The sequence below is a fragment of the Dicentrarchus labrax genome, unplaced genomic scaffold (assembly GCF_905237075.1).
Source record: "Dicentrarchus labrax unplaced genomic scaffold, dlabrax2021, whole genome shotgun sequence".
Classification (NCBI taxonomy): Eukaryota; Metazoa; Chordata; class Actinopteri; family Moronidae; genus Dicentrarchus; species Dicentrarchus labrax.
Window position 1 is genome coordinate 6,895,135 of NW_026136701.1, and position 17,429 is coordinate 6,912,563.

General features: G+C 40.0%; 1 protein-coding gene across 2 annotated transcripts; it reads left to right on the forward strand.

Annotated features, from left to right (window-relative positions):
• The first annotated feature begins 524 nt into the window (after positions 1 to 524).
• ctdsplb (CTD (carboxy-terminal domain, RNA polymerase II, polypeptide A) small phosphatase-like b) lies at positions 525 to 16,426 on the forward strand. Of its 2 annotated transcripts, XM_051413458.1 has the most exons (8): positions 525 to 1,232; positions 8,058 to 8,218; positions 8,368 to 8,400; positions 9,499 to 9,600; positions 11,227 to 11,283; positions 11,759 to 11,851; positions 12,435 to 12,620; positions 13,189 to 16,426. In XM_051413458.1, exons 1-8 carry the CDS (start codon positions 1,157 to 1,159, stop codon positions 13,312 to 13,314), a joined length of 834 nt encoding a protein of 277 aa, XP_051269418.1. In that variant the 5' UTR covers positions 525 to 1,156; the 3' UTR covers positions 13,315 to 16,426. The 2 variants fall into 2 exon arrangements, with proteins under 2 accessions (XP_051269418.1, XP_051269427.1); XM_051413467.1 differs by lacking the exon at positions 8,368 to 8,400 and having other exon boundaries at positions 526 to 1,232.
• Positions 16,427 to 17,429: the final 1,003 nt, after the last annotated feature.

The window sequence follows — 17,429 nt, forward strand, 5'->3', positions numbered from 1 at the left end:
AAATCTCCTCCAAGCCCGGTACTAGACTGATGTGATCAAATACCAATACAGGCACTGTGCGTGTACGGTATTTTTACATTATGAGTGCAGGGTATCCTCGAAGCATTTCCCTAAATTAGACACGAGGTGGCGCTCTCGACCTGTTGAAATTATCCACACACTGAGGAACGCGCGCACACACACACACACACACACACACACACACACACACACACACACACACACACACTTTAGGGTTTTGGATTACCGTCAACTATTTGCTTGGATTGTTTGACGGGCTGTTGTTTGCTCAGGAGCGTGTTAAAGCACTAGCTAGGTATCGCCACATTCAGTTACACAAAGTGTATTATGTTTTGTATGCATCATGATTTGATGCTAATAATAATAATAATAATAATAAAGAGCTATAATTTGTTGCGTGTGCCCAGCATTAATAACAGAGGAAAGGCAGCCTGCGTCCAGCCAGCTGCATGGGGTTGAGCAATGTAGTGCGGCTGAGTTTGCGCTGCCTGCCGGAGAGAATCCATCACAGACACACACCGCCCCCTCCCACTCCGTGTGCCCCCGCTTCAGATGCAACTCAAAATACATAAAGCCTCCATGTTGCACAGGGCATGTAACGTTAGGGCCAGCAGATATGAACTGTTTGCATACAAGTGTTAGCTGACTTTAACGTTGAACAACTTGCGTTTGATACATGTTTTTAGATAAGAACAACCCTCCGACGGGCTTCCAGGTGTTTTCAACGTTGTTCCAGACACGGCCTCACATTTCGGATGATCGGAGCCTCTCAGCTAACTCGCTAACCCAAGCTACCTGCTAACTTCAGCTAGTTAGCAATTCACCGTCGGTTGTTTTAGGTTTTCTTAGCCACAGTCGCTGTCGTTGTTGCTCACAAAAATACAAAATACTCGTGTGCAGCGATGATATTTTGCGGAGAGTCATAAATGACAGCCATTCACTGGCTTCCATTCACCACCGCGCTAGCTGGCTGGCTACCACCGCTGCCACAACACCTCTCCTCGGACGGTCGTCTGGCTTTGTGGGCTGGTCATCCTCATCTTGAACAGCTAGCTAACAGGAGCTAGCAAACGGAGCAAGCGCGCTAGTACGAGTAACATTGTGGGAAACGAAACAGGAATAACCACCCGCCTAAATGGACCACATGTCCATCATAACCCAAGTTTCCAACCCGAAGGAGGAGGAAATAATATCCTTTAACCAGGAAAAAGGTATGTAAAAGTAAATTAACGGTGGTGAACTAATGCTAGCTGGCTAACTAACGTTACTTTTCTCGATTGACGTTAGCTTGTAGCTCGCGCTTTCTAGCTGCTGTAGTTAGTTGAAGACACGGGTTGCCTGTTTGTGATAGTCATATATAACCCTGTAAACTAGTTAACAACACACTCTTAGTAAGCAACAACTTTATCAGCTGGGTATCGTCCAGAATAAGTTATCGGGACTAGTTTAACGTGTGTGCTGTTGAGTATAAAGAGCGCTCCTGTGTCGAGAGTGTGGTTTTATCTCATTAACTTTAACACATTTGTTGTGAAACAGCAGCAGCAGTAGTAGTTCACAACTAGGTTAGTCAGTTAAGCCTAAAGATGACAAAGCTTTACTTCTAAATATCTGTACACTCTCCTGTTTGTGTTTTGGCTGTGTAACTGGACTTAAATGATCTGATAGGTGAGTCACTGTATGAATCACGACCACAAGAAGCGGAGAAGTTCATGGTGGTTTGGTCTGAAGGGTAGCAAAAAGTTTTTATTTCTGACTAAGCATGCCTGCGGACAGATGAGAACTATCTGCTGACAGTAATGTTGGATGTAAAATGTCTAGTAAATTAGCACAAAGACATTAACTGTGTGGTAAAGGCTGTGGTCACCAAGTAGGATGCACAGATTTACATTGCTATGCTTTTATCTGTTTTGCGTATGTAGTAAACAGTGAAGCTGCCTTATCTCCGATGACTATCTTGTGTATTTTCTGTGTTGTGTACCCACCCACGTATATGGGCTCTCAGGGTCAAAATGGTTCTGTGTGCCTTCATTTTCACTTACTCTCCATCTGTAATTGCTCTTTATTTCTCCACTCAGTCTTTTGCATTATCGGCAGTCGAGGTTAAATCTCTCCTTAAAGACCATGGATGCTGATGTCCATTCATTCCCATTCCTGGGGCTACTCTTAACACTTTCCGGGTCACCCAGGCCCATGGGACATGTATCAGCATCACATCTCAAACCTCACTTGTGAGACTGTTAGTAATATGAGAACTTCAGTCTTTCAAACACAACAATGCATTCACCTCTGAGGGTACAAAGGTATCCCTCAGTAACTACTATGAATTCTATGTGACTTGAACATATGCATGCGTCATGTGAGATTATCATTGCAGGTATGTGGGAGTCAGGGAGAGTATCATTGCAGGTTGGGATTGGACCCAGTCTGAATTAGGGTCACTGGGTATGAGTAGTGCTGAAATGATCAGTCAATAAGTGGTTAGTTGATAGGAAATTTCATCTGCCAGTGGTTCAAATTAAATTAATGGTTTAAGAAACTTTTCCAGTAAAAATATCAAACAATGCTGGCTGTGGTTTAGAAAAGCAGATTGTCTTTTGCTTTCCTTTCTTTCTTTTCTTTGTTGATACTGACTTTTTTTCCTTTGGTCTTTTGGGTGGTCAGAATGTAAGCAAATGTGAGGCATCATTTTAGGCTTGTGATGGGGATTTTTCTTTCTAGACTACATGATTAAATAAAAGATCAACCAATTTATGGATTGATCATTTTATTTACCAAGTAAGTGTGCAGTGAACTGTTTTTTATTTTCTTTAGCTTGAGGATTTGTTGTGTAGTGCTAATTAAGGACACACTGTAGGTCTTCTAACTTTAATCTAGGTCATGTATCAGTAAAGTATTTTCATTCTGGCTGCATTTAATATGATTGTTTACCAACAGAGAAGCACTGCACACACTTACACAGGGGGAGTTCACTGTTGTGCATGAAAATCACACCTTATGTACACATGAGTAAGAGTTGTCTGTTACACAGGACACAGTCGAGTTAGAGGATGAAGTAGAGCAGTGATGTTGTTTGTTTCCTACCTCTTGCATTTTCTCTTGAAAATGAGTCACACAGAATTCTTCCCTGGGGCCAAGTCAAATATTACCATCATTATAGGAATAGTAGGGCCATGACCTTTCTTCCAATTGTTCTGGAAATTGCGAAAACAACTAATTCTGAGAGTGAGGCACATAGTCGTCAGCTGTGTTATGAACCAGAATTTGACAAGATTGTATTGAAACGGTAAAACATTTTTTTCTGATGCAGCAGGATTTTTAGCTTTATTCTCTGAGTTTATTGTATAGTCAGCCAATGATTTTACTGTCCCTTATCTATTGTAAATCACTTAACATATAGCCCATCCCAGCAGCTGTCCTAGAGGAATTTGACAGGTAGTCTTCTTCCATTGCTTGAACAGGCTCCAAACTGTCTGGACAAAAATTGACCACCTTTGCTCTCAGTGTTCCTCTGCTGGCAGTCTTACGACATGTGCCTGCCTTTGACACTAGTTCGGCTGCCAAGTAGCAGCCTAAATATAGAATCGCTGCCCTGTTGGCCAGAGCACCGCTGACCTCGAGGCCAAGTATAACTACTTGCAAAGATGACAATGATCCTTTTTTTTCATTCTCAGTCATACTAGGCTTTGGTTTTGAAACTTGATCTTTAAGTGAATAAAATATGGGCTGCAATCTTATTGAATAATTTTTGTTCTTGTTGGGATTTCGGAGGGTGTTGCTTAAGGGGTGTTTCAACTATTTAAAGTCACCACTCCACTCAGACCTTTGCACTAGGACCATAGTGAGTTTGTGAGATGAATGGGCAGCTCTAACAGGATCCCTTCACCCTGCTCTATAGGCATTGAATCCAATACGCTTCTCAGCATTGATTTATGTGTTGTGGTATACGTTGAGCATTGCAGGTGTTCCATGGCTTCCACTGTAATTCCTACCATATTAGTTATTGGCTGTTACAGATAAGAGTTCCCTATTTGACCTCATAAATGTTAAGTATATTCAGACTTATTTCAAAAGTTTGACTTGCAAATGAAAAATCTGCAACTGCCAACTAAGTTCTATAAGGATGGAGCACATGTTCAGTTGAACGTCAATTTAACTGACTGGATGTACTGTTACGTTATGTTAAAGGAAAAATGTGCTGATTTTCAACCAGCTTTGTATCATTACAGTGTGGGTAGTATATGGAAATGAACAATGTTTAACTTCCCTCCATGTTGCCTGCACCCAGAACTCCTTGCTTATTTCTCTGTTACCAGACAGACAGATTGTACTTCCTGATATGTTGTATGCCTGCCTCCAAAGACTGACTTTTTGTGGCAAATGAGTAGGGAACCCTGGGGGCATGCAACAGGGGAGATAAACTTTGTTCATTTGCATATATGCCCCACATTGTAATGATACAAACTTGGCCACAGTTTCCCTTTTAAGATCTGCCCAGCACAGGTTAATCAGAGGAAAATGTTTTATTTATTTTAAAACCCATTTTTTATAGATGAGATAAAAATACATTACATGGTCTATTATTAAAATACTTGTTGCATTCTTGATTATGACAGTTTGAATCCAATGGTGTGGCCTTTCTGTGTGTAACTTTTGCATGTTTTCCTTTAATGATCTCCCATTTTGAAATGAATATAACAAGTTTTAGTTGTTGTCTCTGGTAAAATAAGTGAATCAAAAGATGTGGCAATAAAATTGGAAACTATGGCAGGTTCATTGTTTTGGTTTTTGGTGGTGGAACAAGCTTTTTTTCTAAGATTGTGATTATATATTGAGCCCTTTAAGTTATTATAACTTGACATTGTTTGCGGAGGTAAAGATCCGTTCATGCTGGAAGCTTATCACACTTCAGAGCTGAGGCCACCTATGATAACTGCTTGTGTTGTAGCCAGAGTGCGTTCACAAAGATTCCCTTAAACTTGTGAACATGTTGTGAGGTGATAAAAGTGGTTGCCTCCATCAACAACTTTTGCCCTGAATAGTCTGTAGATTGTTGCACTTTATATGCACTGTATGTGTGACTTTTCTCTTAGAACAGTGTCTTATTTGGTCCTCTCCACTCTTTGGATGCAAATATGCTTTATGTTTAATGCCAGTGGGAGGCTTAATTTCATCATTTTTGACTGAGTTACATTTTTTTCTGTAGAAAGGCCTAGTGCCTGTGAGAGTAGTGTGTTTACATTTGACATACTGGATATATGTGGAAAGTCAGTCCACTGACAGGTTTGTAGTATTATTTAGACACATGCTCAGTGCACCACCTGCAGCAGACCAGATGCAAAGCTTTTATTTTGCACTGCATTTCGTGTGTGAGTGATTTAGCATCTCAACATACACTCCTCCTGGGTAGAGAAAGAGGTGGCTTTTCTTGGTCAGACCCCATTTGTCACACCTACTGACAAATGATTCATAGTGTGTTTGTATGTGGACAGCCTAATGCTGGATATACTGTAAGACCAAGAGGAACAGCACAGAGAATATGTTGCTGTGTTCAATAAATGTTTAGTAAAGAAACCTTGGGATGTATTGTGGGGAAGATGTGAATAGACTGTGAAGAGACCTCTACCTTTTTATTAATTAAACAGACTTTACCCTCTTATTAGTGTTTTACTACCCTCCATCCACCCAGGTGAGTGATGTGTGTTTGAGGCACAGTTCTGCTTTGTGCATGACTCCGTAATCTTGGCTGTTTTCTGAGGGTCTTTGTGCAGGAATCAGCCGGTTGTAGTGATGAGTCACAGGAAGCTGACAACTGCCCCACTGTCCCAGTTTTACAGTATTATAGAGCTGAAATGACAGACAAAGTCCAGTTTAATAAAGGAACTTGTGTGGTACTGATTAGGTTATTTTTAAATTGAAACCAAATGTATTATCGCAGATATGATCATCTTGCAGCATTGCTCTCTAACTAAATCTAGGGGATCATAGGGAACAGTTTGGTTATATTTCAGTTCTGAATTCCTAAAATAAAGCATTCTATGCTCCGGTGATATTTCCAAACAAATCTCTCAATCAGTTTATTAGTTTGGTATTTGGTGGTTGTTGCAGTGTTGTGTAAAAGTTTGGTATTTTCCAGTAGACTGGGTCTGATGGTGGTCTTTTAAACTCTCTGTTGCAGGCACCTTGTGTGTCCTGTTTTATTCCTCTTTGTTAAAAGTATGCCACTTTTTGTTTTGGACGCTAAGAATATGGGTTAGTTATTTATTTTACTTAGATTACTTACATTTAAAAGAATTAAGTGTAAGGGACCCAGTTTCACTATGTCCACCAAAACAGCTGTTAATTTTGCTCAATCTTTATATTACTATACTCAACAACTCTGAAAAGGTGTATCCATCGGTCAGTATAAATAAACAAAACAATTGTGTCAACAGATAAACTTACCTTTTAAAATAAACCTAAATCTTCAGTAATCATCAGTAACCAGTTTTTCTACACTAAACTAACTTTTTCTATCTAAAATATTGTAATAAAATGAACAATAACACAACCAAAAACAAAAATATTGAGTAATAGTCAAATACTTTTGAGTTGTAGTACTCCATCGTCATTGCTTCTCTGAGTAGTTCCATGTGTGCAGGGATTTTAAGTTACTTAAAATAGTCAGACTGTTTTAATGTTGTTTACTTGTTGATGGATATATGTATTGTACTTAACTTATCTTCGAGTGAATGAGCTTATGTGATAAGATATAGTCCTACCCAGCACTGCGTGCCCTAGCTTGACAGGCTGTAATTAATGTGACTGGAAGCCAGTGATAGAGGGAAATGACAGAGATCAGGGAAGGCAGAAAGTGTTTCATGTAGCCGTGACATGCTGTTACTCTGTCAGTGTCTGATACCTTTCCTGCACTCACAAGTATTTTTAGCTCTGGAATATAGAATTGAGGTAATCTTCCTAAAACAATAGTGCTACACACATTGTACCCTTTCACGACACAATATGAGGCATTAGCTGCTTTTGTGGTCTCAAGATACAATGGCACGTGGGACTGTTTAGTTGGAAAAACACTCAAGGAAGCTGGATTGATGTAGAAATAGTTCTTGTATTTGTAAGTTTGTTGTCCTAACTAATACATTGTGCCCTAGCTTGTTTGAAGACATTTTTGATGGATTTTCCCTAATGCAGTGTTTCCTATGACAAATGTCTGCTGGGTATTTGTTTAAGGTCAGGAGCACAAAGTGGCACAATATCAAGATGCCAAAAGACATGACATAATGCTGTTTGCTCTTCGCTGGTCTTCAGTTGCAAAAGGCATTCTGGTTGTGTGAGCCGAGGGGTGAGCAGGGGGGACTAATGGGTGGAGAGGAATGCAGCCTTGTATAGGCTCTGCGGGGGCGCAGGGCCTCCCACCTCCTTCTCCTGTCGTCTCTTGTGCATGTCCAGGCTGCTTCAGTCACTCACCTGCCAGCTGAAATATGGGAGGGGAATCATAAGCAAGCCTTCAAAATGGAGACTTCTGGGCCAATCAGGTGACGGGATCCACGACAGGGCAAAAAGGAGGAGGGTGGAGGGTGCAGTGTCTAACTTGTCACTATTAATAAAAGCTCAGTGTCTGATTTAGGCCCCGCTCTGTAGTCCTGGAATGAGAGGCGATTTGCAATCAGAGCAGAGCATGCTCTGAACTGTCGCTATGTGTGACTGATGAAGTCACCCAGCCAGCTAAGTTATTTTCTGATCAGTGGTTCTGCCAGGCCGGGTCAACAAAACCAACACTAATGCCATTTAATTACACTGTCAAGGTCTCACCTATTTTTGTAATTCAGTGTAGCTCACACCACTGTGGCCACTTGTGAAAATTGTAATGAACATATAACAGTTTGTTCCCAGTTATTCCAGCGGCATCCCCACTCAGCATGCAAATAACCAAACATAAACGCTTCCTAGCTTCAGCCTGCTCCATTTTTATGACAGAATATAGATTTGCATATCCACTTGTTCATCCTCTGCTCTCCCACCCGCTCCTGTTGTTTTGACAGCGTCCCAGTCGAACAGCAGCCTAAAGAAGCAGAGGAGCCGGGGCATCTTCAGCACATTCTTCTGCTGCTTCCGCAACTACAATGTGGAACCGCCAGCCACCACCAACACCAACACCAGCTCCCTGCCTCCACCTGTTGAGGAGAACGGATCGCCTCCCAAGGTGGGCTGCTCCTCCACTAAACACATGCTGTTCCATTGTGTCCCTCTTTATCTCCATTGACCTTTTTTAGCCTCTTTTTTTGTTCTCCTTCCTTCCCCTCACCCTGTTTTTGTATGTGTCTGTGTGTGTCTATCTCTCTTGTGTTGTAGTGTGACCAGGTCGAGGTCATCCCTGTCCCTAGTGTATGTATTGCCTTTTTTTGTCTTTTCCTTTGCATGCAGGCTGAGTGGGCTGGTGCTGGCACATCCTGTCTGTGTGGGCTCCAGTTCTCCTCAGAGAGCTATTGCTCTTCTACCGTACTGCGGTTCATTTTCAGCCGATCGTAGCTCTGGCTGTGTGGACGGTGTATATGCACCTATGGGTTTAAGTGGCGCCTCAGTGCCTGATCTGCATGAGTGACACTTGGTTTGTATGCTTTCGAAAATACCGTGAGACTAACTGTCTAACAAGTTAAAGTATAAACCAGTTTCTGTTAATCGCCTCAGGTGCTTCCAGGCAACAAGTAAATCCATTTATTGTGCTACTTATCCATGCAGTTAAATAATATTAGGGAGAGTTAAGCTCTAATGGGTGAAACTAATTCATCCAAATACATCCATCACTCAAGGAAGGAATTACTGTGATGTGGTTATCTGGTGGTCTGACCAACATACCGCTCAAATCACCCATCAGTGACTACGTGAAGATCAAGTCTTAAGATCCATCAAAAGTGAATGGATTTTTAATAGAGCACTGTTCCTGTACTGGGGCAAACTTCCTGCATGATTTCATCCTTTTACGTTCACACATGAATTTGACGTTTATTGGCATTTTCATGAGGTTTAAGTTTGAGTGATTTCAGTTAAACTAACACTGCTCTACAGCAGCAGCAGTAGCTAACCTTTGCATGGCCTTTGTCTGTGAGAATATGTGAAAAGTTTTATTTATCTCCATAGATTTGAGAATCTAGGGGGATTCAAGACAGCGATACTTTCTCTGAGTAGGTGGCTGTATAGCAGGGAAATGTCTGCTGTTGAATAATTCCATAGGGTGTTATTTGAAGCAATAGGTCCATTAAATGCAATTCCAGACATCGCTTTATCTCAGCCGCATTGTCACCCATGGAGATGGGTTGGCTCTTCCTAACATGGTGTTGGCTTTTCTGCTCAGCCTGGCACAGTAATTTATGCAAAGTATATATTCTGTATCTCTCTCTCACACTGTCTCTCCCCCCTGTCTTTCTCTCTCAAACACTCTGTCTCTCGCCATGTATCTGACATTATCTGCCTTGTCCCCCCCAGCCACCAGCCAAATACCTCCTACCAGAGATGATAATATCTGACTATGGAAAAAAGTGTGTGGTGATTGACTTGGACGAAACACTTGTCCACAGCTCATTCAAGGTAAGAAGAGACTAAAATTCAAGTTGAGGTTTACTGTTGATGGTGTGCACAGTTCTGCAATTGTCAGCTGTCAGTGTGTGAGCTGGTTAAGGCCTTCTATGTTTGAAAGATACAGTCACCAGTTGGTGTGACCGTCTAAATCTAAAAGATCCTAACTTTAGCTACCCTGAAAACAGAAGTGCATTTTAATTTAAGCATTTACATACATAATTGTAAAGCATACTGTGTGTGTATATATACCTTGCAGTGAGAATAATACATATGCTATATATCCTATGTTATCTTTACCTTTTATGTCTAAAACTCAACCAATAACCTGCAGGAAGTCAAAGCTGTCAAATCCATTTAGATCACCGTGTAAACAAAGTCAGGAGATGAGCAGGTGGTGGAGGATGTGATGCAGTAACAACAGGGGCAATATTACAGTCCTGATTGTGCACAAAAAAATAGGATGGTAATAAGGTGGCTGATGTTGGAAACCAGCTACAGGTAATACAGTTGTCACATATAGAAATTTTGGGGACGACCACCTTGTTGCCTGTTTAGTTCCTTTACTTAAGAGGTTGCAGAAGGAAGGAGAATGAGGAGGGATTTGGAAAATAATGAGTTTAATAAAAAATGTATTAATGTATACATTCTATTTGTTTGACTGTTGTGTAATTATCTGCTTGGCGCATACCAGGAAACCTAATAAAAGTTTAAATTGCACAAATATATATATGCAACCTGCTCTGTGCGCCATAGTCCTACTGACCATCAGGAGCACTGTGAGAAATCACTTTGATTATGCACCAGCGCACATCCTCTCCTCCTTAACATCCTCAATAAAGTTCATCTGTTAGTTGAGGTTTTGCAGCAGGAACTAGTGATACAATATAGATAATATAAGCAGGGTTTGGATGGCTTGATATATTTAGTTATATTAGGTCTTTTGTTGAAACATTTTTAACTTTTCATGAAGTTGATGCACTCGTCAGTGTCAGTTTTTGTGAACCGACCAATTACAGCCTGGATGGTGCGGGACATGATGTGCTACAGTAAACTTGTGAATAAACTTGCCTTTTAAAAAAACCTAAATCTTAAGTAATCCAGTTTACACACAATTATTGCATGGTAATTATTAACAATAATGCAAAAAAAACAAAAAACAAAAATATTGTGAGTAATAGTCAGATACAGTTTCAGTTATACTACTGCTTGTTGAACTCATTGTTATGCACAAATGATTATTGACAAGTTAGTGCTTAACAATTAAAGATGAGACTAACCATCATTGTTAGTAGTGCTAGCAGTGTAGCTATATAGTATACTGTTTCATGAATCATGATCTTGTGTGTGTGTGTGTGTGTGTGTGTGTGTATATATATTTTTTTTTTATTTATATATATATATATATATATATATATATATATATATATATATATAATTTGTATAATATGTTGTTTGTATATCTGGAGTGTTGTAACGAAAACAATTTCCCCCTGGGATTATTAAAGTATTTCTGATTCTGATGAAATTATAATGGATTGCAAAGTTTTAGTGTTCCTAGCAGGACCTCTGCTGATCAGTTGTGGCACTACACCAGTTTTGAATGACCCTGATATGCTATTGTGTTTCTTCACACAGCCTATCAGCAATGCTGATTTTATTGTTCCAGTGGAGATCGATGGTACCGTTCATCAGGTATTGTACACACACAGTAAAAAGACATTTTTAATCAAGTATACCTTTTTCATTAGGGGCAAGAGTTCCATTTATATGAAGATCCTGAAGAGAATGGCTGTGATCTAGTTCAAGTAATCCAGGATAGGCTGTTTGTATTCTGGTTGGCCTATTCATGATTACTTGCACTGGGTGGCAGCCACTGGACAGAAAGAGGAGGACATCTAAACCGTGAGTGAGGACGATATCTTTGATATCTTCTTCACCAAGCTGAAGATTTTTGATAATTCAAGAAATACTTTTTCTGTAGTAATCCTGTGTTCTTGTATGTAGCACTGCACTGTCTTAATGCTGCTATGAATCACTGACGGTTATAGTACATTTTGCTACTCTCACATTTTATACTTTAAGTGGTGTGTTTGCCTGACACCTATGTTACATCATGTATTGTTTTTTTTTTTGTCTAACCTGGTCTAAAATCTGCTGTGTCTCTCAGGTGTATGTGCTGAAACGACCCCATGTGGACGAGTTTCTTCAAAAGATGGGAGAGCTATTTGAATGTGTGCTTTTTACAGCCAGTCTTGCCAAGGTGTGTTTAGATGCAGACATGTTGTTTTTTTTTATTCTGACATGTTTTAGTTAAAAGGCAGCGACTGCCATGGAACAACATTTTCTATTTTCTGTTTTACACTGTATTATATTTTTTCTGCTCTTGCTGTCTGAATGTTCACACTTCCTCTGCTTTGCTCTCCATCTGTGTCATTTGCATCTTAGCCAATAATGCCATGGGTAAGTTTGATGAATGAGACAGAAATTAATGGGTTAAGGGCCTGATGTTTCAGTAGTGTCAGATGTTCCTCATGCTGCGTTAAAAGCTAGGTGTCAGTTTTGCTTGTTCTGTCGTAGAGTAGAGTTTTCCTGAGGCATCTCTCCTGTCAAGAAAACACCACTGTGAAGGGTGACCTGCTTTGCTTCCTTTTGGAATAACCGTGTAGTATTTGCAAGTTGTTTTTTAGCACTCTAGATCAGACATGACCACAAAGATTTGCATCACAACATACAATTCGATTTATTATCTGCATTTTTATAGTTGTACAACAGTGAAATCCATATGTCTAATATTTGTTTTCATAGCAATGTAACGTGGCTCTGTGTGTGTTTGACTTTGACAGTATGCAGACCCTGTGGCAGACCTGCTGGATCAGTGGGGCGTGTTTCGAGCACGACTCTTTAGAGAATCCTGCGTTTTTCACAGAGGGAACTATGTCAAAGACCTCAGCCGGCTGGGACGAGAGCTCAGCAACGTCATCATTGTTGACAATTCACCCGCCTCTTACATTTTCCACCCCGAAAATGCTGTGAGTTCCTAAACCACTAATATATTTGTCACAGTAAGAGGCTGCTTCTGTTCTATAACTTGCCTTGCCACTAACGAGTTTTAGGCTCCCATTGTTTGCTACCTGGATATATAGTCCATTATCTTATATACATTTTGTATTTTACTTTTCTTACCATGACTTTAAATATACTCACTAATGTAGTCAACGTAGTTTTAATGACAGTTAGGAAAACATGATGCTGGTGTTGATGTTAAATCTGTCCCAAGCTCTCTCACCTCGCTAGTGCCAGTGCTGCATTTAGCTTGATATGAAGAACAAACTCGTCATTGCACGTTGTTCCCATAGACACTAAAAAAAACAATAAGTAATGTAGAACTTCTATGCGCTGGGAAAGAGGCAAAGATTTTCATGTCCACCCAGGAACCATATTTAAGCTGGGGCCGATAAATACCTGGGAATGAGAACCAGATGAAAGACAATAGCCAGATGTTAGTGGGTGTTTGTGGGTCCAGTGTAAAAGGGGCTTTGGTGATGCGACTTGGTATTAAATAAAAGCTAACTGCAGGTGGTTTCCCTGTCTCCCAAGGTCCCTGTCCAATCCTGGTTTGACGATATGAATGACACAGAGCTCCTGGACCTGCTGCCTTTCTTTGAGGGACTCAGCAAAGAAGAAGAGGTTTACGGAGTCCTGCAGAATCTGAGAGGCAGGTAGCAGGACACACCACAGCGCCGCCCGCGCTCTCCATCCTCGTCTCTGTTGATCTCTGCTCCTTTCTACAGCCACATCTCTCAGACTCAGGCAGATCCTCCCACACGCGCCCCTCTTGTCTCTGCCCCAAGGGGACGCCTTGGAGTCTCACTGTGGAAACATTCACGAAACCCCTTCTCTGCTCTCATCACCGGGTGACTGGCTTCCTTCTGAGTGCCATCAGAAAAAAAACCAAACACTAAATATCCCAGAAGCACTGTGTTTCACAAAAAAACACACCAGAAAGTGTACAGAGCGTCCTAAGCTGATAATATTGGGGACAAAATGCTAAGAGGAATGAACTCTGGTCTTTATTTTCAAACCAACAAAGTTTTACTATTCGGTGAAGTGCTTGTTTTAAAACCAAAAAATCCCCCAACAACTTTTTTTTCTGAAACTCCTTTTGTGGTACCACACAAAAGCCTGGAAAGATTTTGTCCTCGTATTGTTGCTATGCAGGCAGTTTCTGGTAGTAGAAAGGACTGTGATTCTCTTTTCTTACTGAATGAAGTGCCTTGTGTGAATGTTGTTTATATGGGGAGGTATTTTGTACACAGCATATTTCCAGAGTACTTCAGTCTTTTCACACACAATATGCTTTAAGGTGGACACAGAAGTATCTTGATATAAAAGTTTTACTTTAGGTTTTTTGATCATCAAACGCTGGGTAAATGTCTCCATAGTATTCTTTTTTTCCTGGTATGCTTGTGCCATTATATAGATGTGACTTTGTTTCTTTCTGCTTTCATTATATGTAGACATAGTTAATTTGTTTTAGGCAAAGGAGTACGTTTGCAATTGTGAACCTTATGCCCCACCTGCAAGTACAGTAGTTCTTTGCGTTTGATAGTTTGATCTGAAAGCTCAGATAAAATTGTGCCATTTGTTTTTTGTCTCTCACGTTAATTCCCCCGCTCCCCCCCACATCTAATTGTATTATTTGCCAAATAAGGAAATTATTTTTAACAGGCTTCATATCTTTAACAGGGATTCAGCTATAACTGTTAAACCATTAGTAGTAAGTATAGCATTATAGGGTATATTCTTTTGACAAATAGTTGTCAAATACATTTGTATGTTTTTAATGTTATGAGGTCCTCATTTGTCATGTTGTGCTTATCATATGGCTAGCTTTTAGCCCACATTGTTTTCTTTTCTTTTTTTTTCTTTTGGCACACACGAGTGGTGGAGCTTCATCCTTCAGGGATGATCTTTCTCCAGAGTTGTACACAGTTGCAAAGGTATCCCTTTTGTTGTTTCAAATGGTCTGGGATTTTACAGTAAATGGGTCGAGTGCCATGTTTTTATTCTTTCATAAGGACAGTGTCTTTAGGGTATATAGTTTAGTGTCGGGTCGAGTCTGGACAGCGTTAAAATGGCACCATTCTCTTGTTATTTACATACAGTGATGGCCCACTCTCGTCTAGTCCTGGTGTAAAACCAGCGGAGACTATGTGTGGTGTTTACCTTCCCAGACTCTTTTTAACTGCTCTTCACCTCAGTGCCTACGTTTTGAGAGGAGCCACAAAACCGAATGCTGCAACATTAGCTACCATGGCAATAACCTTTTCTGGGGGAGTTTCCATCCCAAGTGTTTGGTTTGGGTGTCTAGAGCACTTGACGCAGCTAGCCATTAGAGGTTTGGTTGACCGTAGAGGCTGGCTGATTATCACAATGACTTTTAGGGTTCATGATGGAACTTTCAAACCTTAATTTTCACTTTATTTGATCAAAAACTGGACATACACATTTAACTCCGTCAGTCATTTTAGAATAGCATTTAAATTATTAGAATGTCAAAATGTTTTTTTTTTTTTTTTTTTCAGAGTTAAAATACTGAAAACAACTTGAATGTTGCTTGGTATATTTCAGCAACAGCAGCCAAACAACCTTGTATAGTGAACTACATTGCCATAGTTATCATAGCTTTTGTTGTGAAAGAAAGTAAATAAAAGGACGCCTTCCAAACCTACAGATGGGTGCTCAGTCCTGGCCCATCCAGACAGCCTCCAGATGTTAGGGGCCAGCTCTAAATGGAACACTACTGGGGCACTGCAAAAGGACTGTGAGGAACCTCATCATGGCATTGACGCCTTACTGCCTGTGGAGGCACAAAGCAATGTTTCTTCATTAATTCCGAGGTCACATCTACACGTTTTAGCGTTGTCTCATTAGTATTTTCTTATGGAGTGTGAACACGGCTCGGCCATATATGTAGACCATATATGGTCAGGTGAATTAACATTGTGAGACAATAAAATAAAGCAATGAAGCGTGAAGAAGCTCTGTGGTCCCATCAAGGGATTGTACGCTCCAACAAACCTCATTTGCTTTATTGCTTGGTTTATGGGTCATGATGTTACATTAAAAAGACCTACGCTACTTCATAATTTCCAACTTTTTTTTTCTTTTTTCAAGTTGAAAGGCTGCTGCTCCTTCAGGCGTATAGAAATATTTTCTTTCTCTTGCATAAGCATTTGTGTCGGTGGTTTCAGTGCAATGTCCTTTTTATAAGAAGTGTTCGGTCGACTCTTCTCAAATCTCAATGATTACCTTTCGCTGAAAAATGTTGTTTGTATCATTGTGATATTTTTCTACCTACCGTTTGTCAGTATTTGGTTTGAAAAGTTGCATATTACCCATCCAGCTTTTCCTCCTCTTCCTTTCAGATCTGTAATGCCCCTCTTTCTTGCCTTTGGTGAGAGTTCTCAGTCAGGTCTCGTCTTTCCTATCAGGGGACGTGTGCGTGTGTGTGTGTGCGTGCGCGTGTGTGTATGTGTGTGCACAGGCATCTTGTTTGTGCTTCCTTACAGTGTTTCTTTGTGTATCACCTCACTCATTATCACACATTCATCATTTTGTATTGATTTAACACCAAAGTTCTACAACACTTGAGTTCAAGTCACTGTGCTTTTTCTTGTTTGTTTTTTTTTGTTGGCCAGGTTATTCACATTTTGTTTTTCTTTTAGAAACACTTGTCGGTTCTTGTTTGCTTACTTTGAGTGTTGGCAGCGTGTTGTCATCCTGAGCATCAGTTTTTTCTTTCTTTCCATAATAAAAGGCTTCATTGAAACAATTTTGTCATGTCTATATTTCTTTCATACAAATGTCCGATATCGGACATAAGTTAAGGCCAAAGATCATCTCTTCAACCTGGTGTGACTGACTTCCTGTACCTGATACGGTCTATTAACTCAGTCATGAGAGAGAATGATAATGTGTTCTGTTAGTATATTTGACAGTGAACTGATTCATTTCTTTTCTTATTAATTTCTTTCCAGACAATAAAGCACATTTTTATGGAGGGATGTTGCTTGTCTTCTGTCAGCAGACTAATGGCAGCTAACTCAGTCTTTATTAGTCTAAATGAGCTGGGATATTACCTCAGTTCTCCAGAACAGCCAGTGAGAACAAGCTGTAAACCCAAAACTGACACACCTTTTACTTTGATATGGAGAACTTGTTAGCACAGTTTCCTATTTACACGTTCAGCAGATATGGAGAAACATTAGGGTTAGTTTGGACCTGAGCAACGTAAAGTCCAATATTAACAGTTTTTAGCTTTTCTCACTCTTGCTACTGCTGCTAAATGCTCCACTATATCCACCAGCTAATCACTAAGCATGTTTTTTATTAGTTTGATAGGTTTGGATTAGTTTATTACAATACAATCGCTTGTGTTGGCAGATTTGACAAAATTGTCAGAGTATAAAACTAAACACATTTCCTGTATATATTTATTTTAGCACACAATATGCTTTCAGTTTATTTTTTGTTGCCAGCTGCATTTTTATTTTAGTTGACTAAAATGTTTTTTACACCTAGTTCTAATTAGCTATAATAACCTTGTTTCACAATAAATCTATTGACTGTAGTTTATACTTGAAATACACAAGACGGTAAATAGAATTACATTAGTCAGTGCAGTCTGACCTCCTTTTGATTGTTGTACTGACGCTCTGTGTACCAAGGGTGTGTCCATCCATAGTTCACTAGGTAATGAATTTATTCTGTAGAAAGGCGGCAGTGATAAGACCGATACAATTGGTACCACTGGATGAGAAGAATTAATAATTTGG

Coding starts and splice junctions, on each gene's coding strand:
- ctdsplb (XM_051413458.1), top strand. CDS start 1,157: ATGGACCACATGTCCATCATAACCCAAGTTTCCAACCCGAAGGAGGAG. Junction 8,401..9,498: donor AGGTCATCCCTGTCCCTAGT/GTATGTATTGCC, acceptor TGTCCCCCCCAG/CCACCAGCCAAATACCTCCT. Junction 11,284..11,758: donor TCGATGGTACCGTTCATCAG/GTATTGTACACA, acceptor TGTGTCTCTCAG/GTGTATGTGCTGAAACGACC.